This window comes from Ictidomys tridecemlineatus, chromosome 12 (assembly GCF_052094955.1).
Source record: "Ictidomys tridecemlineatus isolate mIctTri1 chromosome 12, mIctTri1.hap1, whole genome shotgun sequence".
NCBI classification, from domain to species: domain Eukaryota; kingdom Metazoa; phylum Chordata; class Mammalia; order Rodentia; family Sciuridae; genus Ictidomys; species Ictidomys tridecemlineatus.
This window is the reverse complement of record NC_135488.1, coordinates 26,776,312-26,804,182: the sequence shown is the minus strand read 5'-3', so window position 1 is coordinate 26,804,182 and position 27,871 is coordinate 26,776,312. Positions and strand designations below refer to the sequence as shown.

The 27,871-nt window shown below is 37.6% G+C and overlaps 1 protein-coding gene across 1 annotated transcript in view; it reads left to right on the top strand.

Moving 5' to 3' along the window:
* Positions 1-27,871, top strand: part of LOC144369137 (E3 ubiquitin-protein ligase RNF217-like) — a 78,491-nt gene that overhangs the window by 28,460 nt on the left and 22,160 nt on the right. The window contains 1 exon segment of the mRNA XM_078028229.1: positions 23,507-23,740. Within this exon segment, the coding sequence (XP_077884355.1) occupies positions 23,507-23,740 (234 nt within the window).

The window sequence follows — 27,871 nt, the reverse complement described above, 5'->3', positions numbered from 1 at the left end:
TACCAAATATACTGATCTATATTGAAGCCTATAATTAGAGAAGTAAACATAAAATAAAATAGTAATATTGCCATTTTTTGCTTGCCAAATTAAAGGCAAATTTTTTGAAGGTTTTCTTATGTTGTTTTTGCTTAGACAGTTGCCTTTTAATGGTAGTTCTTTGCAGAGCAAGATGTGGTAAAATGATCATTGTTATGGAGTATAAGTAAATATGACATTTAGAAAGCATTTTGGCAATACGTGTTAAGAGTCTTGTAATGATCACATACTTTGGCCTAATAATTCCAATTCTGGGAATATATCCTAGGGAAATAATATGAAGTACAGAAAAAGTTTTATAACCAAGTTATTTATTGCATATTATGTAAAATAGTGTTAAATTAGAAGCAGTGTTCATGAAGTTAACTGTGGGTCGTCTACTTTTTGAATATTACACAACATTCAGAAACAGTGACCACACATGGCAATAACATGGAAAAGGGTCACATTGTGTTCCATAGAAAGGCAAGGTAATGAATACAATTTAGAGTACATGCATGATATATTTTGTAAGGAAATACATGAAAATATTCATCTTAATAGTATTTGGATGATAATACAAAGTATGATTTTTCCCCCTTTTCTATTTTCCAAATTTCTTTTATAAAACCATATATCAGCTGTGCAAATAAAAGTTCCCAAATTTTCTCTGTATAACTGAAAAATATGACTAGGAAGATAAAACATTGTGCTGTTGAGTAAATAAGTCTACCTGCCCCCAGGATTGTCATTAAACACTTCCCAATTCTCCAGTCCTCCAATATGCTGGGAATATTTTTTATTTCTAGAGAATGAGACACAAACCAGAACTTTTTGATTTTGACAGGGGCCAGGGAGGGTGTGTTTCTGTTCTCATAAAATGATGAGATTACTCAATAGTTAGATAAAATTTACATAGTTCCATTATGTATGATAGGAATCCAGTAAGGCAGTAAAGGTGAAATTAGTGCAGTGATTAAAAAAATATTATAACGATCATTTTATTTTCATCTAAGCAGCCTAAAAACACTTCAGGGGAGTTGGACTGGGAAAGACGGCAGACCAATAAAGAGTACTCTTTTCTGTATCTCATCTTTTCCTTTCAGTTAGCATAGTGCATGTGATGGCTGAAGCCGTATTTAGCCAAGAGTGTAGCCATTCCTCTGGGGGCCAAACTTCCAGCATGAGTGAGGTCTTTGTCCTGGTAGCTATGGCTGATTATTTTGTCTTCTTCACAATTACTGATCAAGACCATTTTGACTGTCATCTCTCCCTCCAGAACCCCTTAAAATAGTCTAGAACCCAACACTGACCATTTAATTTACAAGGCCAATGTGTATACAAGGCAAATTCACAAAATCATGTTTTCTCCACTTTAATTGATTTTGTACTTGGACTAGTGGCCTGGTCTCTATTATTCCCATATCTGCCCTCTGTTTGACCTTCACCTTCTCTGGCTAAAGACATATTACCCAGTCATTATGTAGAAAACCTCACACAGGCTATATTAACCTCTTTTTTGAATTTCCACAAATATTAAGAACCTACTCTGCACCATGGGATGAGCAAGGGATTAGAGATGTCATAGTAAGTGGTTCCATGCTCAAAGAGCTCACTGGATAATGGGAAAATCAAACAATTATTGAGAACAGAATAGATAAAATGATAGGACTAAGCATGCATTGCTACAAGAGCACTTATTATTAAGGATCACCTGTTGCAATTTTGAGAGTTTAGGAAAGACCCCCCAAAAGGATTTAACATCTAAGCTAGGACCCAAAGGATTTAGGCAAGAAGAATGTGTGTGAAAGAAGTATGTCCTGGGGCTGGGGTTGTGGCTCAGCAGTGGAGTGCTCACCTAGCATGTGCAGAGCCCTGCATTCAATCATCAGCACCACATAAAAATAAATAAATAAAATAAAAGATATTGTGTCCAACTACAACTAAAAAAATAAATAAATATATATAGGTTCAGATATTCAGTTCATGCTTGGCCAATTCCATAGCTTTTGGGCATGAGGTGAGACAGAACATCACGGCAGAGGAATGTATAGCTCAGGACAGGACAGAAGGTGCACAGAGAGAGTGAGTTCCACTTATGAGGAACAAAATATAAACCCTATAGGCATACACTGAGTGACCTCTTTCCTCTGCCCACACCTTGCCTGCCTCCAGTTACCACACAGTTAACCCATTTTAGTGGATCAAGCCACTGATTAGGTTACAGCTCTCATAATCGAATCATTTCACTTCTGATCATTCTTGCACTGTCTCACACTTGAGCTTTTGCGAAACATGCATATCCAAACTGTAACATTCCACCTCTGTCCCCCCAAACTCATAGTCACCTCACAGTGCAAAATATATTTATTTCATTCCCAAGAGACCATAATCTTAACAGTTCTATCGTTTGCCTAAAGTCCAAATACAACAGTCTCATCTGAGTCGGAAGGCAAACTTAGATTTGAGTCCCTATAAAGATCAAAGCAAGTTACATATATCCAATATATAATAGCACAAGGTAAACATTTCCATTCTACAAAGGAGAAATAGGGGCATAGAAAGAAGGGACAGTACCAAAGCAAGACCAAAATCCAGCTGGGCAAAGAAATCCTGTGGCTCCATATCCAGCCTGGGCTACATGGCATCGGGATGTTCTCTTGGAAAGTTTTGTTTGCTGGTTTCAGGCCACAGGGCCTCTCTCTTTGCTTGTTTCTGCTTGATTTCTGTAGCTTTCCTTGGCAGATGTTCCACATGACTGGCATCTCTTAATCTTGGGAGTCTCCACTTCATCTTTGGCTTTCTTCTCCCATATTCATGAATCACCATCTTAGAAACTGCCTTCAGGGTTGCCAACACTGCTACTCTATTTCTTACCTTCCAGGCTTTCCTTTGAAATCTCAGTGGAAGCCCCCATGACCTCTCAACTTCGGTATCCTGCATTCCTGCAAATCCAACATCATGTTGTTGATTCCAAGGTCTGCTGCAATTTTCAGCCTTAGCCAAGCCTCCTGGGACCATGGCTGCAGCAGCCCTGGAGTGCTTGAGTGGCTCAGCCTAACTTCCTAGGCCCCCCTTTGCAAGCAGAGTGCCCTCATGGTCTCTTCTCAAAGGATGGTTTGTTTTTTCAGCCTTGAGCCTGAGATGGGTTTGGTCTTGCCAATTCCTGAATTATCCTCAAGCAAGCTTTCTTATTGTTTTTAGGTAAAGAACTTCCTTTTAGTGGCTGTAATCTCTTTAACAGCCACACCCTCCTTAACCCCAGTTTTACACTTACTTTTCAGGACAAACTGTTAAATTTTTTAAATCCTTCAGCTCTGTTTTCTGCTCCTGCTTCTCACAGTAACCTCGCTGAAAGCTTCCAGCAATATCCATGTCATTTCCTCAATGATGTGCTGCCTTGAACTTTCCTCCACTGAATTAAATAGTCCATTGCCTTCAAATTCAGCCTTACAGAAAGTCTCAGGACATGCACAAAATATGGACGATTTCATTGCCAGAATCTTATAAGAACATCCTATAGTCCAGTTTTCAACAGAATCCTCCTCCTCTGGAACCTCACAAGCCCAGTGTTTATTGCCTGAAATCCTATCGGCATTCTGTTCTTCCAAGCTCTCACCAGAATTGTCCATTAAGCTCTGCTTACAACATTCTAAGACTTCTCCAGCCTGCATCTCTTAACCTTTCCAAATTCCTCTCTCAAACCAGTTTGAAAAGTTTCTGAACCACATGGTCAATTAGTCACAACAATGCACCCTCTTTCCAGTACTAATTTCTGTTTTAGTAAGCTTTGCATCACTGTGATCAAAATACCTAACAAGAACAACTTAGAGAAGGAGAAGTTTATTTTGGCTCACAGTTTCAGAGGATCAGTGCATGGTTGGCTGACTCCATAGCTCCGGACCTAGGGTGAAGCAGAACATTATGGCAGATGGGTGTGTCAGAGAAACGCAACTTAGAGCACTGATAAAGCAGAGGGAGAAAGCTCTGCTCACCAGTGACAACATATAAACACCCAAACATGTATCTCCAGAGACCTATTTCCTCCAGCCACACCCTACCTGCCTATATTACCACCCAGTTATTCCTTTTGTGGATCAATCCATTGATTAGGTTACACCTCTCTTTTGTTTTGGTGGTGGTAGTGGCGGGGGTTGATCCGAGGAATTGAACTCAGGGGCACTTGACCACTAAAACATATCCCCAGCCATTTTTGTATTTTATTTAGAGACAGAATCTCACTAGTTGCTTAGTGCCTGGACATGGCTGAGACTGGCTTGGAACTCACAATCCTCCTGCCTTAACCTTCCAAGTCACTGGGATTACAGGCATGCAACACTCTGCCAGGTGAGGTTACACTTCTCAATCAAATCATTTTACCTCTGAACATTTTTGCATTGTCTGACACATGAGCTATTAGAAGATATCACATATCCAAACTATAATACACTGCTTATGCTTATCAAAGTATCATACACAAAAATCTGCCTTTAAAGCATATAAGAATTCTTTGTGGCTGCTAGCAATATGTCATTGTTAGTCCAGGTGGCTAATTTTACAGAGTCTGGGTAGGAATCTGCAGTGGCATAATAGCAATGTGTTCAGGTTCTGGCAGTGACTAGTATGAATTAAGCTTCAGTATGTTCTTTCTAGTAACTGGGGAAGTTAATTGTTATATCCAGGTAGGTCTTGGTCAGGATTAAATGAGATAATTGATGGAAAGTGCTTAGAATAGTGCTTGGTACATATTAAACATTCAGTAAATGTTAGCTGCAGTTACTGTCTTTCAATTCATTGTGACAGTGGCAGAAGTTCTTTTTTTTTTTTTTAAAGAGAGAGAGAGAGAATTTTTTAATATTTATTTTTCAGTTTTCAGTGGACACAACATCTTTGTTTGTATGTGGTGCTGAGGATCGAACCCGGGCTGCACGCATGGCAGGCGAGCGCGCTACCACTTGAGCCACATCCTCAGCCCATGGCAGAAGTTCTTGACAGGTGTATGATTGAACTCTTTAGAGCACTGGAAGCCCAAGGAGATCATCAGATCTGTGGTAGAAAAATGAAAAGTTAAAACTGAAACAAATAGTGAGAAACCTTTCTCTGAGAAAAAGGTATCTGTTATTAATTTTTTTTCAGTATATGAGGTTTCAGGTTTAGACCCTTCATTCTCCAGAAATCACTCTACTTACCTGTGGCCTCATGGAAGCCAACATGGATGTATGAATGATGTTTCTGCCTGAATATTTCTCCTTTGCTGAGTGAAAAAAAAATGAAAGCAAATGAAATACAACAATGATAAAATCATAGTATGATACTATTATATTTATCATGTAAAGAGTAATAGTGTCTATGACTTAGTGAATATTTATTAAATGGATTTGTTGAATGAACATGCCATCAGCTATCCTATTCTTGGATAGGATAGACTATCCAAGACTAAGTTCATCTATTTATCTTAATCTTCCTTTTTTTGGTTCAGTATCCTTTTAGATATATGATGAAACCTAAGGTTATCTGCCCCCAACAATACAGAGGTGAAGAGCACACAGAGATGATTTGAGGACTATAGTTTATGATGTCCTGATATACATACCTGCATTTCTGCGCGTGCGCACACACACACACACACCCACTCACACACATACACCTCTTGTTAGTTTTTTATAACGGACCAAAACATCAACATAAACAACTGAAAGGAGAAAAAGTTTATTTTGGCTCATGGTTTTAGACCTTGGTGTACTAGCTTCGTTGCTTTGGGCCTAAGGTAAGGCACAACATCAAGGTGGAAGGCTGTGGTAAAGGAGAGCTGCTCTAGCTCATGGTGGCCAGCAAGCTGAGAGGGTGGGAGAAAGGGGCTGAAGACAAGATCAACCCTTCCAGAGCACTCCCCCAGTGTCCTACTTCCTCCCTAGGTCTCACCTCTCCAAAACCCATGTAAATTATTAAACCATTAAATGGATTAATACACTGATGTTGTTTGAGCCCTCATGAGGCAATCTTCTTCCAAACCCTCACCTCTGGACTTTGGAGACCAAGACTTTAAGTACATGAGTCTTTAGGGGACATTTCAGGTCCAAACTATAACACAGATGTGCACACATGTGCACACACATACAGCATGCTATGCAGTTCCAAAAGGATTTACTTTGTAAGATATGTGTTAAGGAAAACACAACTCAGTATGATAAATGTGGTAAGAGCATAAAATAAAACTGGAAATAACTAATACAAAATTGTAGTATATAAAACACTTAGATTATGTCCTTGTTCTGTCTTTACACTTGTACCTATGTTCACTTACCAGAAAAGGTATGAATTTTTTTAAAAACAACTTAATATTTAGTTTTATTCTCTTGAAATATCAGGTTTCACTGTTCTTTTCCTGTTCATGTAAGTCTAATTATGTTTCTGTTTTATGATGTCCTATATATTTATCTTAGCTATTTTGTTAAGTGAATTGTTATTTCAGTGAAGAACCCCACATTTCATCTATCTCAGTTCTAATTCATGAGCAAATATTTATCTTGTTGACCCATAGCAAAGTCAAGAGGTTTTAATTGTATTAGGATCATCCAAAGAAATTACAAAGTTCAGTTACAACAGGGATTTCTAAAATGTATTTACAGTGAATCAGGACATTTTATCCTGAATTTTCTAGTCTGTTTTCCATCTAATCACAGCTTTTCATTTATAGTGTATTCATTCACTACCTATATCTTATTGACACCTTCCTATTACATTCATATTTTGAAGACATTGCTGTACTTCTAGGTTTTCTCCTTACTTTGAAGGCATTAAATTCTCGCATCAAAAGAGAAGCCAGTTTAAAAAAAAAAAAACTTTTCTTTTCATGTTTAAGTACACTTTTATTTTGTTCCTGACAGATATTAAGGAAATTTGGTCCTGACCCTCCACTAAACAGTATTTTGTATCTGGAAATAATGAGTAGAAGCCAGGAAGAAGGAAAGTCTGTCATTCTTTATTAAATCTAAAAACTCCAGGTAATGAACAGACTATTCCTAGAACTGGGTGGATGGTGCACAAAAATACTTTGTTTTGGCATGAAAGGCTCTGTTGAAACTGCTGTTTTAAAGTTTAAAAACTATGTTAACTTGGTTTAACGTCTAGGAAAGCATTGATACTTGCCAATTTTTAAAGACCAAAATCTTTAGAGGGAAAAAAAATTGAATAGTTCAGAGTTAAAATATAAAACATGTCTTTTTAAACGTGTCAAACTTGGATTACCTCCAACTTTACAAGTATTATCATAAGGAAAAATTTTGTTGCTCTATTTGTTAAACAAATTGGAAGGACAGTTTTAAGATTTTTTTTTAATTAAAAAATTATGTTGAAATCAGTTACATAAAAGGCACATTGCTTGCTGTGAATTAGCTGAGATGATGGCATCATTGGGTGGTATTCCCATGGGGGTAAGTCTACTTATGACAGCTGCTTTCTCAGCTGCACCCTAACAAAGGTGGGGACATGGCCCAAAATCCATTGGTACAGAGTCATAGGATATAAACTGAGACCACTGCATATATTTAGAAACAAACTTAAATAATGGTCATAACTTAATTTTAATAAGTGTAATCTGATGATTACTAGTATCTTGTCTTATTTTCAAGATAAATTCAAAGATTTGGTTGCTGGTTTTGCCATCAGTTCTGGATCTATCATAGACTGAGGCCCAGTCTATGATGCCCTTAACACTTAGGCAAAAAGTAAATTGTGCAATCAAAATTTTAACAAAAATGTCAGAACATTAAATAAGAAAAAAATTTTCACATTCTAGAATCAATTTTGAGAGGTTCTTTCTCTCTCAGCTCATGTTTTCTCATATTCTTTTACACTCTTGAAAATATAGCTTTATTATGTTTTCTCATCTAACATTTTTATATTTTTTTTCAAATTTTTTCCACTTAAGACATAAAATTGCCAGATGTTCTCATCAAAATCCTTTTCATTCTTCATGATTTAACTAAAAGCCCTCTTCTTACATGAGCAGTTGTAACGAGTTCTCCTGTGTGTATGCCCAGCCTATGTTATTAATGCCCATATCTGTCTCTCCTGATTAATGGGAAATAACTACAGGGTAGCAGATTAATCATCCTAATATTCCCCATTGTAACTAGTTGGGTGCTTCGCCTTTGGGTATTGAATTGAAACTGATCATTTACAGCAAAGTGACTTAGTAAGAAGTTGAAGTAAGAAGTGAGCAAAGTCATAGGAGTAAAATGTCAGTGAAAAGAGGGTAGAAGTGGCAGCATTAGTTTCTGATGAAGTAGAAAAATAATTTAAGTGTAAAAACAGCAAATAGGGAGTAGACAATGAAATATGAGTGATAAGCTTGCACGCACTAAACACTGTTGTAATCAAATATATAAACCAAAAATGACTAGAAGTGCAAAGATAATTTGAAAAAGTTACAGTAGTAAATTTTAATACTTTTCATTCAGAATCAGATTAAGTCTACAATTTATAAGTGCATAGCAGAATAGACTGAAATAAAAAGTGTGATTTTAAAAACCATCTATATAGCGTCTTACACCTCTTTGTTAGAGCTAAAATTTGTAACGTCCGGTAAAAAAATTGTTAAAAGGTCATATAATTGGCCAAAAGTAAAGCCTTTTATTTTTTTGGAAATTAAGATTTTATATTATGGTTACCCAATTCATAATCAAATGAAGTTGAAAAAAAGACAATGGAAAAAAAGTTAAAAATAAAAAACTTTACCTGCATAGAAATTAACAAACACCTAAGGAGAAAATGAAGACATATTATGAACTTCCCAGAACATAATGAAGAAATGATATTTTATACCCCAGTTTTTTTTTGAACACAGCACAAACTATTCATTGCTAACAAGTAAAAGCAGAAATGAAAGAGACTAAAAAACTATCTAATAAAATGAGAAAAGAATAGAAAAATGAATCAACTGAAAATAGGAAGAGAAATATTTAAGGGTAAAAAAAAAGGAAAACAGAAAGAAAAAAGCAATAATACCATGGATAAGCTAGTTCAAAAGCTGGTTACGTGAAGAAATAATCACCCTTAAGAATGAGATTCAATGATTAAAGAAAATAAAAACAGACAAGATGAGTTGAAAAAAGAGAAAACACCAGAGAGAAAAATGGAGGACATCATATTCCATTACAATCATGGTGAAAACTGAGAAAGCAGAAGCTTTCCTTGGAAAAAGATGGGCTCTAATATCTTTGTAGTACTTTGATCACTCAAGTTTTCCACCTCTTCTTGGACTAATTTTGGTAACTTACAATTCCAAGGACCTGTCTTTTCTTTTTCTTTCCATTTTTACCAAGGTTAAAACAGAAAACTTATTTTCCCTCCACTAGTCAGACCACACCTGCACAATGGCTTTGGTTTCTAGTTGTCACATGTATAGAAACCAACTAATCTGAGAAGAAAGACTTAAAATGATATCTAAGAAAAAGTGGGGCTTCACTTTAGTTTGAATTTGAAGTGTCTCCAAAAGACTCATGCTAAAAAGGGATCATCCCTGGCTGTGGCAATGTTGGGAAGTGGTGGACCTTTTTGTATATGGAACCCAGGGGAAGGAAGTTAGGTCATTTGTGGCATGACCTTGAAGAGATATGGAGGCCCTAACCCCTCCTTTCTTTCTCTTTGCTTCTTGGCTGCATATCAGGTATTTTGTCATAGGAAGAAAAAGCTGACTAACACAGGATGTTTACTTTGAAAAGACTGAAGTGGTGTGATAGCTGTTTTCAAGTACTTGAAGCTCCATTACCAAGAAGATGGGGTAAAAACATCTTAGAACACCAAAGAGAGAAATTTTAAAAACACCCTGTCATGGGGCTACGGTTGTGGCTCAGTGGTAGAGTGCTTGCCTTCCAAGTGTGAGGCACTGGGTTTGATCCTCAGCACCACATAAAATAAATAAAATAAAATAAAGGTCCATCAACATCTTACAAACATTTAAAAAAACAACAACAAAAAACCACCCTGTCATGAACAGAAAGAGATTTAGAGGAGCTGCTAGATTACTGGCCCAACATGTCTTGTTTTATAATAATTTCCCCTTAATCTGTTACCATCAATGTGCCCATGCTTGAGTCAGTGGTTCTAGTGTGCCTACTTACAAATCCTTGAAACTGCTCTGTATTTACAGAGTTCAATCTCATATTTCATTGTTCAGAGTTGTTAAGAGAATTTTCTATGACTTTTTCAAAGGTACAGTTATGTTCCATGACTAAACCAATGACTTTCTTTTTTTACACATTGGTGCATTATAATTGTGAATAATGATGGGATTTGTTGTTACGTCTTTGTACGTGCACACAATTTAACAATATAATTTGGCCCATATCATTCCCCAACACTTACTCTATCCCCCCTCCTCCCACTCCCCTGATCCCTTTCCTCTACTGATCTCTCTTTCATTTTCATGAGATCCCTGCCTTTCTTTTCCTTTTTCCTCTGTAGCTTCCACAAATGAGAGAAAACATACAACCCTGGACCTCCTGAGTTTGGCTTATTTTGCTTAACATAATGGTCTCAAGTTCTATCCATTTCCCTGCAAATGAAATAATTTTGGGTTTTTTTATGGCTGAATAAAACTCCATTATTTATATGTACCACATTTCCTTTATCCATTTATCTGTTGATGGACACCTAGGCTGATTCTATAGTTTGGCTGTACTGAATTGTGCTGCTGTAAACATATAAATCAAGGACTTTTACTTTGGGCATTTATAGGATATTTAAACCTATCATAAGGGCCGAGAGAAAGAAACTAATGAAGAAGGAGAGAGAGAGAGAGAGATGAGTTGCAGTTTCTTGTGGGTCTATGGAGTCTTTTAAAACTTAAAAGTTGTTTCATGAACTAGTACCTAGCATTTTCATGTGTTCCTATTCACCAAGATTGAACATGTGGGCAAGATGTTTTGTTAAAGCTTCCTTTTCCCACTGAAATGATGTTAATTATTGTTCTGTGGTACTGGTTCAGCTGAAAATATTTCCTACGGTGTACCGTGCTTATTACTGTGCACTATGTAGTTTGTACTTTTGTTTATATGCCTTTAATAATATGCTTTTGGAGGGAGAACACTGAATTATGAATGAGTACTGAATTATGAATGATTGCAGAATTTAAAATGTTCTCCTAAAATGAGTAATAAGCACAAAAGTGTTTTTAATATCTAAAATTAATTTTGTGAAATACTTTGTGTAAAATGCCAAGAAAGACAAATCTTTATTTTTACTAAGTATTCCCTATCTACCAGGCACTGTTTTAGGCATTTTACATACATTAGCTCAAGACAGCTCTAATCCTCCCAATTTGGCTGTTTTATTTCCATCCCAGTTTACAAATGCAGATTCTAGTGAAGGAAAGATTAAGGACAGAAGAAGATTAAAAGAGGGTCAGTGCTAGTTTGACTCTGGAATCTATTCTTGTGATTAGATCTTGTGATCTACCTGCAACAGCTTTTTAAGCTAGAGCTAAAGCTTTAGAAGGCTTAAATGCAGTTTTGATTTTGTACTGGACATCTCAAAATTCTTTGATTTTTGAGCTAGAAGGGATGTGTAATAATGAACTAGTCCATCTCTAAGAAAGTTGATTTTTGTGACCCTGGTTATCCAGCACACACAGAACAAAGGCAGCACCAGGACTTTGTGGCTGATTCCCATGTCAGGGTTCTATGAAGAAATGACCTGTATCATGTCTTTATTTTCAGGTTCTGAGAAATTGGAGTATCTCATTTAGATTAGTGATGCAAAAAAGTATGTAACATTTCAACAAAATGAACTCAAATTTCTTCTTTAAGAAATTTCACCACTCTAAAATGTAACCAAATATCTAGTCTCTTTTTCAAATTCTGCCTTTCAGAAAGTTCATTTTAATCATGGTTGATTATGTACTCATTCCATTTAATCTGAGCACATGCCACACATTCTTGTGTCAGTCTATTTATTTAGTAATTTGCATGAAAATACCCATCATAGTAATATTCTTCATCAATTGCTTAGAATTAGGGAGTTGCCTTCTCAAAGACCCAGTATTTACTCCTAAAAAACAGATTGCTTACCATCTGATAATATATATCATTGTGTTTTCCCCAGAGAAAATTGGATTCTAGTTATGATTCTTTCTAATAATTAAGGAAGAAATGTTTATTGCCCTTTCAATTCTGAATATTAACTTTTTACTCACCTATTAAACAAAACTTTGTAATTTACCTTAAATTATTCTTATCATGCCTCTTTACTGTGAGATTTCCAGTTGTTTTTCTTTTTTTTTTAAGAGAGAGTGAGGAGAGAGAGAGGAGAGAGAGAGAGAGAGAGAGAATTTTTAATATTTATTTTTCAGTTTTCGGTGGACACAACATCTTTGTTGGTATGTGGTGCTGAGGATCGAACCCGGGTCGCACGCATGCCAGGCGAGCACGCTACCGCTTGAGCCACAACCCCAGCCCCTTTCCAGTTGTTTTAACTGTGCAATGGAGAGCAAGTTAGACCCATTCATTAAAAATACAAACATGATCCTTTGGATCTAGCAATTATGATCTAGAGCAATTCATCTTGTAAAGGTTAAATTTAAGTTTTTCTCTCCTGTTAAGTTTTGCTTTTCTGTAAGTTTAAGTTCTGTCTTCCTGGAACCCGAAACTTATGTTAAAAACAGTTACTTATGTCAAAATGTACCCTGACCCAAAACCCCCTGGCAAAACGCATGATTATTCTGTAATGGTTATTTTGTAACAATCCCACTCTCTCGCACCCTAACTGCCATATGAACTTCCCTGTTTAAACACTGTATAAAAACTCTGCTTAAGCTGTACTCGGGGCTCCAGTTTCTCTCAGGAGAACTCTGAGCCCCAGCATACTGGTTCCCCCCCCCCAATAAACCCTTTGCTTTTGCATGAGACAAGTCTCTTGGTGGTCTCTTCCTCCAACGTTTGCCCGACCCTAACAATCTTACTGAAATACTTGTACACATGTGAATAATATATGTATAAATTTATGCATTGCAACATTGTTTGACACAGCAAAATATTGGAACAATCAAAATGTTCATCAAGATAGAAAGGAAGACAGACTGGTTACAGTAAAGTAAAATACTGTAGTAGGCAGTTATTAAAAACAAAAGACAGGAAAACTCATTGTAGGCTGGTATGAAAAATCTCTAAAATATTTTATCAGATAAAGAAAGCAAGGAAAATAATATTTTCAAACTTTATTTTTAGTTTTAGATAGACACAATATCTTTATTTTGTTTTATTTGTTTTTATGTAGTGCTGAAGATCGAACCCAGTGCCTCATATGGGCAAGGCAAATGCTCTACCACTGAGCCCCAACTCCAGCACATCATTTGGGTTTTAAAAAGGACAGAATATATATATATATATACATGTATATGTGTATGTATGTATGTGTGTATATATATATATATATATATATATATATATATATATATATATATATACATACATTTGCATTTCTCATATATGCCTTAAAAGTTTCTGGAAGAAAACCCCAATCATTTGTCATGAGTGGGGAAAAGAGAACACTTATAAGACAGACTCACTAATTGTGTATCTACTTTGTACTCTTTGGTATTTGAACTCTGAGAATTTATGATCTTATAAAAAACTGAATTAAAAATTTTAAATGTACATAAGTGTATAAATATTTGAAGCATGATAATTCAGGGTGAGGAAGGGGGAAAGTAAGTTGAACAAAAAGGTATGACTGTATGTAGGAAAATACATTTGGACTGGTTGTAGAAAACATTAATACCACATTAATTCTATAGTTATGAACTATTTAAACATTGTTTTGATGAATCTTTAAGTTCTAGGAGAGCTCAATTAATTCATTCCAAATAACATGTCATTGCAGTTTTAATGTGTTTTTGCAGATAAGTCCTGAAGTTGAACACTCTTTCGTGTGTTTACTAGTTTTTTGGGTATTAAAATGCATGTTCAGTCTTGACTGTTTTCCTATCAGGTTAGTTGTCTTCCTTTTTCTTAATATTTTAAAGTTCTTTACATATTCTAGATATGAAAGACTTAGAAGGTATATCAAATACCTTCCCATGCTTTGTATGGGAAGGTATTTTTCACACTCTTGATAGTGTTTGTTGGTGAACAGAGGTTTAAACTCTATTTAGTCTTATTTATCAGTTTGTTATGGTTAGTGTTTTGGTATCATCTTTAAGAAATCTTTTTCTTTCCCAAAGTTTTGAAGATAATTATCTTCATATTCTTCTTGATCATTGCAGAAGTCTTCCTTTTTTCACCTTTAATTCACTTGTACACCTGGTTTGAGGTAGGAATCATGACTGATATTTTTTATGAATATCTAAGTAACCCAGAACAATTTATTAAAAAAAAAAAGGATCTTCCCCATTGCTCTATAATGTCAATATATCTAATGTCCAAATGTAGGTGGTTTTGTTCTGTACTCTTTTCTGATCCAATGTTGCTTTTTTTTTTTTTAATAATCTAACCTTGTGCCAGGGTCAAACTATTATAATTATTGTAGCTTTATAATTAGTTGTTTATCTTGTAGAACAAGTTTTACTACTTTTGTTTTTCTAAATCAAGAATGTTATCCTAGTTTATTCAGGCTCCTGCAGCAGAATACTATAAACTGAGTAGCTGCTGTAGTTTGATCTTGAATGTCTCCCAAAGGCCCCTGTGTTGAAAGCTTGGTCCCCACCTTTGGCACTATTTGGGAGTGGTAGAACCTTTAGTAGGTGAAGCCTAATGGAAGAAAGTTAGGGGCATACCCTTTAAGGGGATGTTGGCACTGTAGCCCCTTTCCTTTCCTTTTTTTTTTCTCCTGCTGGTTTTTTTTTGTTGTTGTTTTGTGTTTTTTTTTTTTTGCTGTCATGAAGTAGACAGACCCCTTTTGCCATGTGCCTCAGCCATAATGTACTGCACAGTCCCAAAGCAACAGGGCCAACCTCCTCTCCTCTGTGCACTGAAACCATAAGCCAAAACACACCTTTTATTAAGTTGATTATCTCAGATATTTTGTAAAAGCAATGGAAAGTTAATGAACACAGTAGCATATAGACAACAAATTTGCTTTTGATAGTTCTGGAGGCTGAGATCAAGACACCAAGAGACTGAGTATCTGGTGAGGATCTCTTCCTCATACACAGCATCTGTATAATGTGTCTTCACATGGTAGAAGGGGTGAGGCAGATCTCCAGGGCCTCTTTTGTAAGGGCACTAATCCATTTATAGGGACTCTAACTTCCTGACATAATCATGTTCCAAAGGCCCAACCTCTAAATACCATTGCATTGGTAATTAGGTTTCAATATAAGAACTTTGGGGAACACATTTAGTCCATAGCAAGAATCATGTCTATCCACGCATATTTTAGAACTGACTTGTAATTTTGAACCAAATTTTCCTCAAAAATAAAAAAGAGAGGGAGGGAGGGAGGAAGAGAGAGAGAGAGAGAGAGAGAGAGAGAGAGAGAGAGAGAGAGAGAGAGGAGAAGGGGGGAAGAATAGTTGGGTTTACATCTTAGTATAGAATCTACTAATTAAAAAAACAAAGAATATCTCTCCATTTATCTGCTGCTTTAATTTCCTCAAAAATATTTCAAGTATTTATATGTGGAGTTATTGAACATCTTGTGTTAGATTTATTCATATTTGATGTGTTTAATATTGCTGTTGACATATTTCTTGTTACTGGTATATAGAAGTACATTTGATGTTTTTATCTTGATCTATTCAACAAATTGGTAAACCTACTTTTAAAAATTCCGATACTTTATCTGTAGATTATTTTGAATTTTCTGCAGATACAATCATGAAGTCTATAAACAATGAGGGATTTTAAATCCTTGCTTCTAATTGTTTTATTTTCATGTCCTCTTGTCTGCTTGCATTGGCTATGAGCTCTCATCATTGCTGATAATAATGGCAGTTGGCATGATGACCCCATATTTAAGAATTATGATGTTTATTATAGATTTTCTTGTAGAGCCATTTATCCAATGAAGGAAATTTTAATTTGTTCCTATTGTGCTAAAATTTTATCATGAGTTAATTTTAAACATATCAAAAAATTTTCCTGTCTGCTGGGATAATCATGTGGTTTTTCCTTTTATTTTATTAATATATGAGTTATACCAATAGATTTGTAATGTTAAACCAGTCTTGCATTCTTTGTATATAGCCAGCTTTATTGTGATATGTTACCTTTTTATGTATTGTTGGCTTTAGATGCTAATATTTTGTTTAGCATTTTTTAGGATTTTTGCATCTGTTTTTATTAAAGAGATTGGTCAGTAATTGTCTTTCATTGTCCTGTGCAGGTTTGCTTACCTTATATAGCAGCTAGTGCAATGGTTTCCTCCTTTGCCTCTTTTTGTCTTTTCTATAAAAGAACTCATGTAATATTGATGTTATTTCATCTTCAAAACTTGGTAGAATTTACCAGCAATATACCTGGAGCTGAAGTTTTCTATTTATAATATGCCTTTTTCTTCTGATTGCTTGTGAATAAGTTTCTGTGTTTGGTATTTGGCACTTTCATGTGGTGCATCTATGTGTAGCTGTCCCTGTGTTTATCATGCTTAAAATTGACAAAACTTCTGGCCTGATGTTTTTCATCATTCTTTTTTTTTTTTAATCAAGGTATATATCACAGGGACCTGTAGTATCTGCTGAGTAGAAAAAAAGCACATATATCAGTAGAACATCCACCTCCCAATAATCACTGCTGATAAAGTTACAGGGAAAGCTGAACTTGAAAACAAATTTGGCCCTTTGGTGCTTGGCAGAACAATTAGTATGCACTAAGAGCTTGGAGCTGTGCTCTGCATGGGGTAGATGCCATGTGTGTTTCATGTTCATGTTTTTATTGTGGTATTCTCTTTTCCTCTGCCATATGTATATGTTCCATATCTAAGGACAAGAAATCTGAAATCCCTTGGTATTGAGTGAGCAAAAGGCCAAGGCACTATACCTTCTCTTAACCAACCTTATAACCCTGATAAATGTCATACATTATACATTCCACAAAGTGAGTCTTGAGGCCTCAGGTTTATACTTTTCTCTGTCCTTTTCTTTGGAGGATTTAATTAATTAATCTTCCACTTCAGAGGTCCTCTTTACCTGAGTCACTAAATTACTTTGGAGCACTCCCAAGTTCCAAATTAGCGTTCTACCTCAGGTGTTAAGTGGATAATAATGTCTCTTACTGATACCTTGGAGATTGTTTTAGAGTTAAGTAATTTATTCTTACAAGAATGGACATGATTTTGTTCAGCAACTCAGCGTATTTTGCCATAATATAAATAGTGGAATTGATTGGTGAGTGTTCAATCATCAGTTAGCCTTGACCACAACAAAAGTGCAAAATAACTTGGTTTTCAGTATGTTAAGTATGTAAAATTCCTGTAAAAAAGTTAAATAACATGTTTGAAATGTTAATATGGTATTAAAACATTTTGGGAGATATATAGATAGCTTTTTAAAAGACATCTAATTTTTTAAGCCCACATGGAAATACTTATGAATGTGGCGTCATGATATCGGGTACCTGCTTCAAAATAGTATGATAGGACCAGATGAGTGAGGGCACAGAAAAAATAAGAATGGCTATATATTGACAATTATTAATCTGGAGTATGACTACTTAAGGATTTTAATACTAAACTGCCAACTCTTACATATGTTTATAATTATTTCTAATGAAAGTTTTTTAAAAAAATATTAGATAAATATCAAGTAAATTAGTGCCATCAAGTCCCAAGTTGCTAGAAGAGACTACCAAGGCTAATTTAGTTGCTGCATTCTGAGATTCCATGAAGACAAGATTTATGGCATAATATACTTTATATCATGGACTTCTTATATTAACTATCATATTGTAGAAACTCAGTATTTCTTAATACATCAATAATCTTTGTTTCTATTACTATAAAATTGGTTCTGAATCATTTCCAGCAAATATATCCTTGTAAACTGTATTTTATTAGAAGTTTCTCAGTAAGTACCACCTACCAGTCCACAGGCTATTCAAGTCAAAAACCTAAAATTGATTCCTCCCTTTACTTGATTTCTAAATATATATATATATACACATATATATACATACATACACACAATATAGTATATATGTGTGTGTTCATGTATATGTATATATAGTATATATATATATATATACTATATATATGTGTGTATATATATATATATATATATATATATATACACACTACCATATAGCATATGTATGTGTAGTATATACGGTATACCGTGTATATATATACATGTGTATATATAGATGTATATATATACACACACACACAGGAAATAAAATCAATGTGTAGAAGAGAGATTTGCACTTCCGTATTCAGTGCACCATTGTTCACAATAGCTAAAATATGAAATTGACCTAAGTGTCCATCATTTAGGATAATAGAAAAAAAATGAGTTATTTATGCACAATAGAATAGTAGTCTTTAAAAAGAAGGAAATCCTGTCATTTGTGACAATATGGATGAACCTGGAGGCCATTATGTTGAATAACATAAGCAGAATGATGTCAGAACCATAATTATATTGGAATCTAAAAACATTGAACTCATAAAAACAGGAAGTAAAGTGTTAATTACCAGGGGTTTGTTGGGGTGGGGTGGGGAAGATTGGGAGAGGTTGGTCAAAGGATTCATACTTTTACTTAGAAAAAATAAACTTGACAGATCTGTTATACAACATAGTGATTAGTTAATAACAATGTGTTATAAGCTCCCAAGGGTTTTAGTGTTCTCACTAAAAAAGAAAAAAGAAAAGAAAAATAGTGAGATAATGCATATGTTAATTAGCTTAATTTAACCATTTCAACTTCACAATATATACATATTTTAAAACAACTTGTTACATACCATAAATATACAATTTTTATTTGTCAATTTTAAAACATCCCAGTTGGTTCTCTGGGCACCTCTTGCTACCAAGTTCAGTCATCCATTATCTACTACTTGGACAACTGGTGGTAAGAGAGTTAAAATCCAAGAGCCACTATTCTTCCAACCTGCACTTCTGCTCCTGCACAATGCATCCTCCTAGAAGAGCCTGATTCTTTTTTTTTTTTTAATGTAAATCAAGACATTACTCCTCCCCTTAAAACCTTTGATGATTTATATTGAACTTAGAATACAGTGTAAACTTAATCATTGCCAACCAGGCCTGTGTGATCAGTCTCCGGCCTGACACTCCAGTATCATCTCATGCTGTTCCCTGTCTCACTTAATATGTTTTAGTCACTCTGTTCTTTGCTTTGAGCACAGATATATCAGGCACATTCGGCACCTTCTTCCCTGGGGCCATTGTCTTGGTTTGCTTTGCAGGCAGTGTCTTCCTCTGCATGTCAGGCCCAGACACTTTCCCAGACTCTCTCCCTATGTGTATGTAGTTCATGGTAACACTGGTTACAATCTTTTTGTTTGTTTGTTTACTTATAATGCATTTTCTCCAATGTGATGTTTCTCTCTCCTGCCATCTCACCAGAAGTTCATATCAATGCCTGATCCATAAAAATCACACTTCATTGAAACTTAAAAGATATGATCAATTGTAGGATGCAGTATCATGTTATGTACCACTAAGAAAGTAAAAACAGTGCAAATTAAACTGTGACTAATGACTATTGATTCTGAAACAGTCTTGACTTTTCAGATGTCAAATGATTATTTTAAAGTGCATCTTGAATTAATGGAACACTTATTTGTTGACTAAATAAATGAATGCACTTTGCTTAGTCAAGATTTTTTTGTTTGGCAGTAATCTTTTAAGAAAATTATTTTCTAAAAAAAATACACATATAGAAACGAAGAGATCAGACAGATCATGAATAATACTATGCATGAAAAAGGCATTAGTATGAAGAAATATGAGAGATTGAAAATATTATGAGAGTGATTTTTCAGACTGCCAATTATTGGCTTACTGGCAAGAATTCCAACTCTGAAAATGAAATTGTCATTTGTAGGGAAATGGATGGAACTACAGACCATGTTAAAAAAATAATAAGTCAAACTCAGAAGGTCAAGGATTGTATGTTTCTTTCATATGTGGAAGCTAGAGAGAAAGAAGGAAATGGGAGTGGGGGCCAGGGATCTCATAAAAATCAAATTGAGATCAGTAGAGGAAAGGGACCACAGCTGAGAAGTCTGGAGGGTAGGGAGAAGTGCTGGCGATTGACATGGGCCAAATTATTTTCTTATATTGTGTGCATATATGAATATGTAACAAAAAAATTCCATCATATGTACAACTATAATGTACCAGTAAAAAAAAAAAAGTGGAAAGGAAAAAATACTTAAAAAACCCAAAATACAATAATTTCAACCTTGAATATGTAAGGTCTTGAGTCGGCCAAGAAACTTGAATTCTCAACAAACATTTCAAGCAATTTGTATGCAGTTGTCCTGGAAGTAGATTTAGCCTTCCACTATACAAGGTAACAAGGAAGAAAAGATGGGGTCAGAGTTGATACACTGATAAAGCTGGCAGTGGGAAGACAGGAGAATATGCATCTGATTTTTGCATGTTCAATAAAATACTGTATAAGGCTATTGGGTCAATAAGGTAGGATAGGGATTTTGAAAGGAAGAGAAGGTTTGGAATAGTCAATAGGAGAGTATGTAAGTAAAGAGGAATTTTCTATGGGAAATAAAATGAGTTTACAGACAAATTTGAGAAACATCAAAATAGAAGACAAGGTGCTTGTTGGATGTTGAGTGTTAGGTAGCCCAGTGTGGTTGACGAGCACCCACTGCTGAACGAGTGACAAGGTGGCCTGGTCTTTTGAGCTGCAGAAGATGGTAGTCCCTAAACTACATTCCATTTCCCTAAGACATGACTATTCCCAGATGGCTGTGAAATTGCTGCATCAATGGTTATAATGTATTTAGATAAAATAAATAAACTTATAAGTTGAGGGAGTCAGGATTCAAACCCTGACCTGGGAATTGAGAACTCGTTCTCCAAAACCAATAAAGTATGCTGCTCCCCAATAAAAAGGAGCCCTTAAAGTGACTGAAATGAGCAGTGTGTGTGTGTTTGTGTGTGTGTGTGTGGTGTGTAATGAAAAGAAACTCTCATGTGCTACAAATGGAATAGTTTTCTAGTTTTATAGGACAAAATGCAGATTTCCAAGGTAGCGATTCTACTCTCATCCTCTGGTCCAAGTTCATCTGCCCAGCCTCAGCTTTCCGTACTCACACACTCGAGCCATTCTTATTACACATCTTTAATCCCCCTGCTAAGGTGATGATCTCTAAATTCAGATGCATGCCCATGTGCTGTTTAAGTTGATGGGGTTCAGGGATGGGAACAATATGACCATCCCTGTTCTGTGTGCTCTGCTGTATTCCCCAGGCCTCCTTTGTGCTGTTTTTTCGGTCTGCTTGAATGCCTTCATCCTTGCTTGCCAAATCTTACAGATCTTAAGATCTTATCTGGAGCCTCCCTTCTACCCAGAAGCCTCCTCTGAGCCTCCCCAGGTGAGGTTCCCATGCTTCCCCATGCTGCACTCTGACACCTGCACTCATCATGCCAGGTGTTGACACTCACTCTGTCCTCACTGCCTCTTGATCAATGGGCACCTGTGAAGCTTCAGTCCCTAACCCAGTAGGAGGCTCAGGATTGGCCTTCAAAAATGTCAACAGAATGTTGAAGGGGGAAATATTTCATCATTTTTGAATATTTAAGTTATATACTTCACCGAGCCAGACTTCTTGTTTTGTAGTTTTGTCTACATGAACTCTCTTGAGGACTGCTGTCTTAAAATAATTTAATAAATCATAAATAGAGGCCAGGTGTGGTGGTGCACACCTGTAATCCCAGCAGCTCAAGTGACTGAGGCAGGAGGATCATGAGTTCAAAGCCAGCCTCAGCAACTTAACAAGGACTTAAGCAACTTAGCGAGACCCTGTCTCTAAATAAAATCCAAAACAGGGCTGGGGATTGGGGATGTGGCTCAGTGGTTAATCACCTGTGAGTTCAATACCCAGTACCAAAAAAAAAAAAAAAAAATAGAATCAGTATACCATGAAAGCACCACAATGTAAATAGAAAAATTTGAGTCTGTAAACAAACTCATCAAAAAGAATAAAAAAACTGGGTAACTATTTTAAAAACAAAGCTCTTTGGACCACATTTTATACAGTAGTAGCATCAAATAAGTATCATTTTGTACTTTCATCAGATCCGTAATGGTTCAGGGGTTTAATCAAAGTCAGACTCTCTTCCTCAGACCCTTCCATTTTGTATCATTTTTTGCTCATATCCGTCACGGTATTAATTAAAGGTGTCATTCTCGTGCACCCTTCACCCTCCAACTTTGTAACTACTTTCCTCAAGTTCGTGCAGTATAAACAGTAAAGTTCAAAGTTACTGTGAATGTAGGCTTTTCAAAGTTTCATTGCTCTTTGTGACGATTTTCTCCCATAGAGCCTGTGGCTTCCTCCCCTTCCTGCCTCGGCCTTTAGGGTTTGCGTTTCTCATTCAGGTGGATGTGTTTTTATTTCTCAGAATGTCAGTCACACAAGGGAGAATCATCATTTTCCATGTGGAGTTTTCAGTGCCTGCCTTTGCTATATTAGGAAGGGCAAAGAAGATTATTATGCCATAGAGGAGTTCCTATTCACTAATAAAGGAGAGATTCTAGCCCTTCTTATTTGAAAGTTGTTTATTTCCTTCAGCTTTCAAAAATCAGTTGTGTTCACATTTTTGTGCTTTAATATTTTACTGTTATTTTCTACTTTAGCCATATCTAGAATCCTGTACAAAATGCTAAATACATGAGTTCCTCTGAATAAATTCATTTTGTGAATTTCATCAGTAATAGCCGATTTTTAAATTTTATTTTGCACCTTTGTGTTTGATTTACTTTTCTTCCTTGCTCCTGAGCTTCTGGAGACATAGGAGCAAACGTAAAATTAAAATCATAAGTGGAGGCCAGGTGGAAGGATCAGAAAAAAATGTTATTTTTTTGGCAATGATTTTCAAACTACAAGATATATTGCATAATATACTTTACAAAATATCTTCTGTCCTTTTAAAGTAAAATATGCCTAAAGTTTAGTGCCGAAATATTCTACAGTAATGACATCTGAAACACCTTGTAGTTGGCACATGGTCTGAATGTGGCTCACCCTGCTGTTCCTATCATTGGCACAAGGTGTGAATGCTGGCTCATCATGATGTTTCTAGGATGGGGTTGAAGTTTGTTTTGTTGGCAAGCCTGTGGCTTAGGTTCACCAATATGATCAGAGAAAACTAAACATCCAATAATAAATCAGTATGGAAACATAGTGATTATTTTGGAACTGCCTAATACAGGTATCAAAGTGATTGCCCCTCATTTTTAAAAATAATAGACAACCCTTTACTGTAATCAAGATATAACAATATTTAATGCAAGAAAGAGAAAGAAATTTAATAACCAATACCACCTGTTCTTTCACACAGGTACAACTTGGCCAAGTAGAAATCAAATGCCCTATCACAGAGTGCTTTGAATTCCTAGAAGAAACAACTGTTGTCTACAACTTAACACACGAAGACTCCATCAAGTATAAGTACTTCTTGGAACTTGGCCGCATTGATTCCAGCACCAAGCCGTGTCCTCAGTGCAAGCACTTTACAACCTTTAAGAAAAAAGGACATATTCCCACCCCTTCAAGATCAGAAAGCAAATATAAAGTAAGCATGTTCACCAGAGTTGTGGGTTAGAATGTCACATGATGGGAGCAGCCCTATTGGGCCAACTTGTGGTGGGCATTAAGTGGGCTTCCTTCCCTTCCCGGAGCTGAAGGTGAGCATACATTGCCTGTGATTCTGAAAATGTGTGGTCTGGGGAGAATGATGCTAAGATGGCACTCTTGAGGATTTAATTAAAGATTTTTTTTATTGACTTTAATCATGTTGAAAATTTATCTGGTAATACAGTTGGAAAGATTGAAAGACCCCCGTCCAATGAAAGACCCCCGTATCCCTGTCCAAGGAGAATCACACGAAACACTGGCTGCAAAAGCAAGAGGTTGGTTTATTGGGACACAGGCGCCTGCGGGTGCCCAGCAGAACCTCAGCCGGAGCTTTGGTGAACTGGCACACCGGACTTGGGGATACAGAGATTTTTATAGGGTTTGGGACAGGTTTTGCGCGCGCGGGAAGCAACAGGTTTCTTATTGGTTTGTTTAAATCTAGCATATAGGCCACCTAGGGGGTACAGGTCTGCATTCCAAAAACCACAGGTCTGCATTCTATTCTTTCTGTTCCTGCTTATCTGTTCCGGTTTATTCATTCATGCCTCAGGATGCGGGTGCTCTGTTCTTCAACCGGTTGTCCGGAGAGCATTCCTGGCGCCTGAACCTGTTTATGGCCTGCCTGGTATCTTGGTTTCATATCTTGGCCTTAGGTAACTAGGCCAACTGGGCTAGGGTCTTTCAACATATACACAGTTGACATCACAGCTGGCTTCCCTGCTGATGGAGTCTCCCACAGCACCAGCAGCCAGCTCTGCACTTTGGGTTGTGTCTTGCAGGGCTGGCTGGGAGCACCATATCATCAGACTGCAGGCCACTGTGCACAGTCACCTCAGCTGCAGCTGAGGGTCGTGTAACCGGAAGGTGAGAATCAGGATTCCAGCCCTTGTCTGAATGTGAAACCTGGCCCTTGCCCTAAGGCCCTGGCCAAGGCTGCTCTCCTTGCTCAAAGTCACAGTCTGCCTCTCCCGAAAGTGCCCAGCTCTGATCACAGGCACTTGTGAAGAAATAGTGAACCTGGACGTGGTCCAGAGAAGAGCAATTAAAACACTGGAGGGGAGGGGAGACTTCTGTTTGAGGACAGACTTAAAACTACCAGCAGCCGATCTGGAAGAGGCCTTCAGAAAGGATGTGATGGAGGGGGGACAGGAGTGGGAGGGACGGTGTGCCTGCCAACAGGATACCCACTGGAGCCAAGAAGCAGTCGTTTCAGGAAAATGAGGAGAAAGTTCTACTTACCATGTCCCACAAGTTTGCCACCTGCTGTGTGATTCCAGGTGGGGCACAGCCAGGAAACATAAATAGACTCACCACTGCAGAGCGACTGGCCTCTTGCTGCCTAACCCAAGCTCCTAGATTCTAACCATCATCACCTGGAGCCAGCACACCTTTTCTGTAAAAGATCAGAGGGTGAATGCTTGGGTTTGTGGGCCAAGTCTGTTGGCACAACTCAACTTTGCTACTGCAGCACAGTCACATTCATGGGCAATATATATGAATGGGCAGGCTGTGTTTCAATAAAACTTTATTCACAAAAACAGATGGGGGCCGTATTTGACCAGTGAGGCATAGCTTGTTAATGCTTGGTCTACACCAATGCAGGGTGGGCTCAGTGGTCTGATTCCAAACTGAGAGGTATCTTGGTGGTTCTACCCTAATTTTATAGAGCATGACTGTGACATTCAGATACATCAAATAAACACCCCAAGGTCATCCAGTGGACTGTTGAGGTTGCCTAGGGGATATTCAGAAATGGATAGCAGGATGGTAACAAAGTGTGCTTGGGCTGGACATTTCTGACTTTTAAATAAATTCTCATGGTCAGAGCCTGCCTGTTCTTAGAGAATATCTCAGGGGGAGGATATGGAAGTATAGCTTGCTTCAAGAAAACTGAGGGATACTTTAAAATTCCTGGATATCAGCTGAGCCTGCTGGCCCATGCCTATAATCCCAGTGGCTATACAGGCTGAGACAGGAGGATTACAAGTTCAAGGACACGCTCAGCAATTTAGCTAAGCCTTAAGAAATTTAGCAAGACCCTGTCTCAAAACAAAATTTTTGAAAAGGAGCTGAGGAAGTGGCTCAGAGGTAAAACACCCTGGATTCAATCCCCAGTAACACACACACACACACACACACAAATCAGAAAATAAGGAACAGAGCATTCCTCAAGCTTCTTCAACTGACCCCTAGTTCTGAGATGGGGGGAAACTGTATTTCCTGACAGTCCCTAAAAGTAATGCTGGCCCTGAGGCCGAGTCCCTGGACTATCTGGGGACTATGGGGGCAGGTTGAACCTCCACTGCCCACAGGAGGGAGCTGCTCCTGGGCCCGTCCACTGAGACCCCACCTCTTCCGCATCTGGGCAACATGTTCCTGAAAACCAGAAAACCTGCTTTCTGTACTCTGCTGGATAGACCAGGAAGGCCCAAGTCAGTCGGTGCTCAGAGGAAGATGTGTGTGGTTGCTTGGAGTGTGTGTGTGTGTGTGTGTGTGTGTGTGTGTGTGTGTGTGGTGTATGTGTTGTGTGTGGTTGTATGGTGTGTGTGTGTGTGTGGTGTATGTGTTGTGTGTGGTTGTATGGTGTGTGTGTGTGCGTGGTATATGTGCTATGTGTGATTGTTTGGTGTGTGTGTGTGGTATATGTGCTATGTGTGGTTGTCTGGTGTGTATGTATATGTGTGGTGTATGTGTTGTGTGTGGTTGTCTAGTGTGTGTGTGTTGTGTATGTATTGTGTGGGGTTGTCTGGTGTGTGTGTGCACATGGTGGTATGTGCTATATGTGGTTGTTTGGTGTGTGTGTGTGTGGTGTATGTGTTGTGTGTGGTTGTCTGGTGTGTGTTTGTATATGTGTAGTGTATGTGTTGTGTGTGGTTGTTTGGTGTGTGTGCGTGGTGTATGTCTTGTGTGTGGTTGGTGTATGTGTGTGTGTGGTGTATGTGTTGTGTGTGGTTGTCTGGTGTGTGTGTCTGCATGGTGTATGTGTTGTGTGTGGTTGTCTGGTGTGTGTGTCTGCATGGTGTATGTGTTGTGTGTGGTTGTCTGGTATATGTGTATGTGGTGTATGTGTTGTGTGTGGTTGTCTGGTGTGTGTGTGGTGTATATGTTGTGTGTGGTTGTCTGGTGTGTGTGTGCTGTATGTGTTGTGTGTGTATGTCTGGTGTGTGTGTCTGCATGGTACATGTGTTGTGTGTGGTTGTCTGGTGTGTGTGTGAGTGGTGTATGTGTTGTGTGGTTGTTTGGTGTGTGTGTGTGGGTATGTGTTGTGTGTGGTTGGTGTGTGTGTGTGTGTATGTGTGTGGTGTATGTGTTGCGTGTGGTTGTCTGGTGTATGTGTTGTGTGTGGTTGTCTGGTGTGTGTGTGTGAGTGTGGTATATGTGTTGTGTGTGGTTGTCTAGTATGTGTGTGTGAGTGGTGTATGTGTTGTGTGTGGTTGTCTGGTGTATGTGTTGTGTGTGATTGTCTGGTGTGTGTGTGTGTGCTGTATGTGTTGTGTGTGTATGTCTGGTGTGTGTGTCTGCATTGGTGCATGTGTTGTGTGTGATTGTCTGGTGTGTGTGTGTGAGTGGTGTATGTGTTGTGTGTGGTTGTTTGGTGTGTGTGCGTGGGTATGTGTTGTGTGTGGTTGGTGTGTGTTGTGTATGTGTGTGGTGTATGTGTTGTGTGTGGTTGTCTGGTGTGTGTGTGTGTGTGTTGTATGTGCTGTGTGTGGTTGTCTGGTGTGTGTGCTGTATTGTGTGTGTGGCTGGTGGCCAGGGCTGAGGAATGCACAGGTGGAAGCAATACTCCAAACACTACTAATCCAGGACTTGCTGTTTTGGTGTCCACAGAAGATCCCTCCTGAAATGTGGCGCTCCCTCACTCAAGTCACCCTTTGAAAGTCAGACAGCCCTTGGGAAACCGCTATCCCAGGTGTGACCTGTGGGCTCTCTGTAGCATGCCAGGTTCATCTGGGGCACTGGGCCTCCTTGGTGGATAGTGTTTTCATCTGTGAAAGGAATCCAGCTGTCCTGAGACAGCCCCTCCGTTGCAGGCCAGGACGATGCCCAAGGTGAGGCAGGCTGTTTT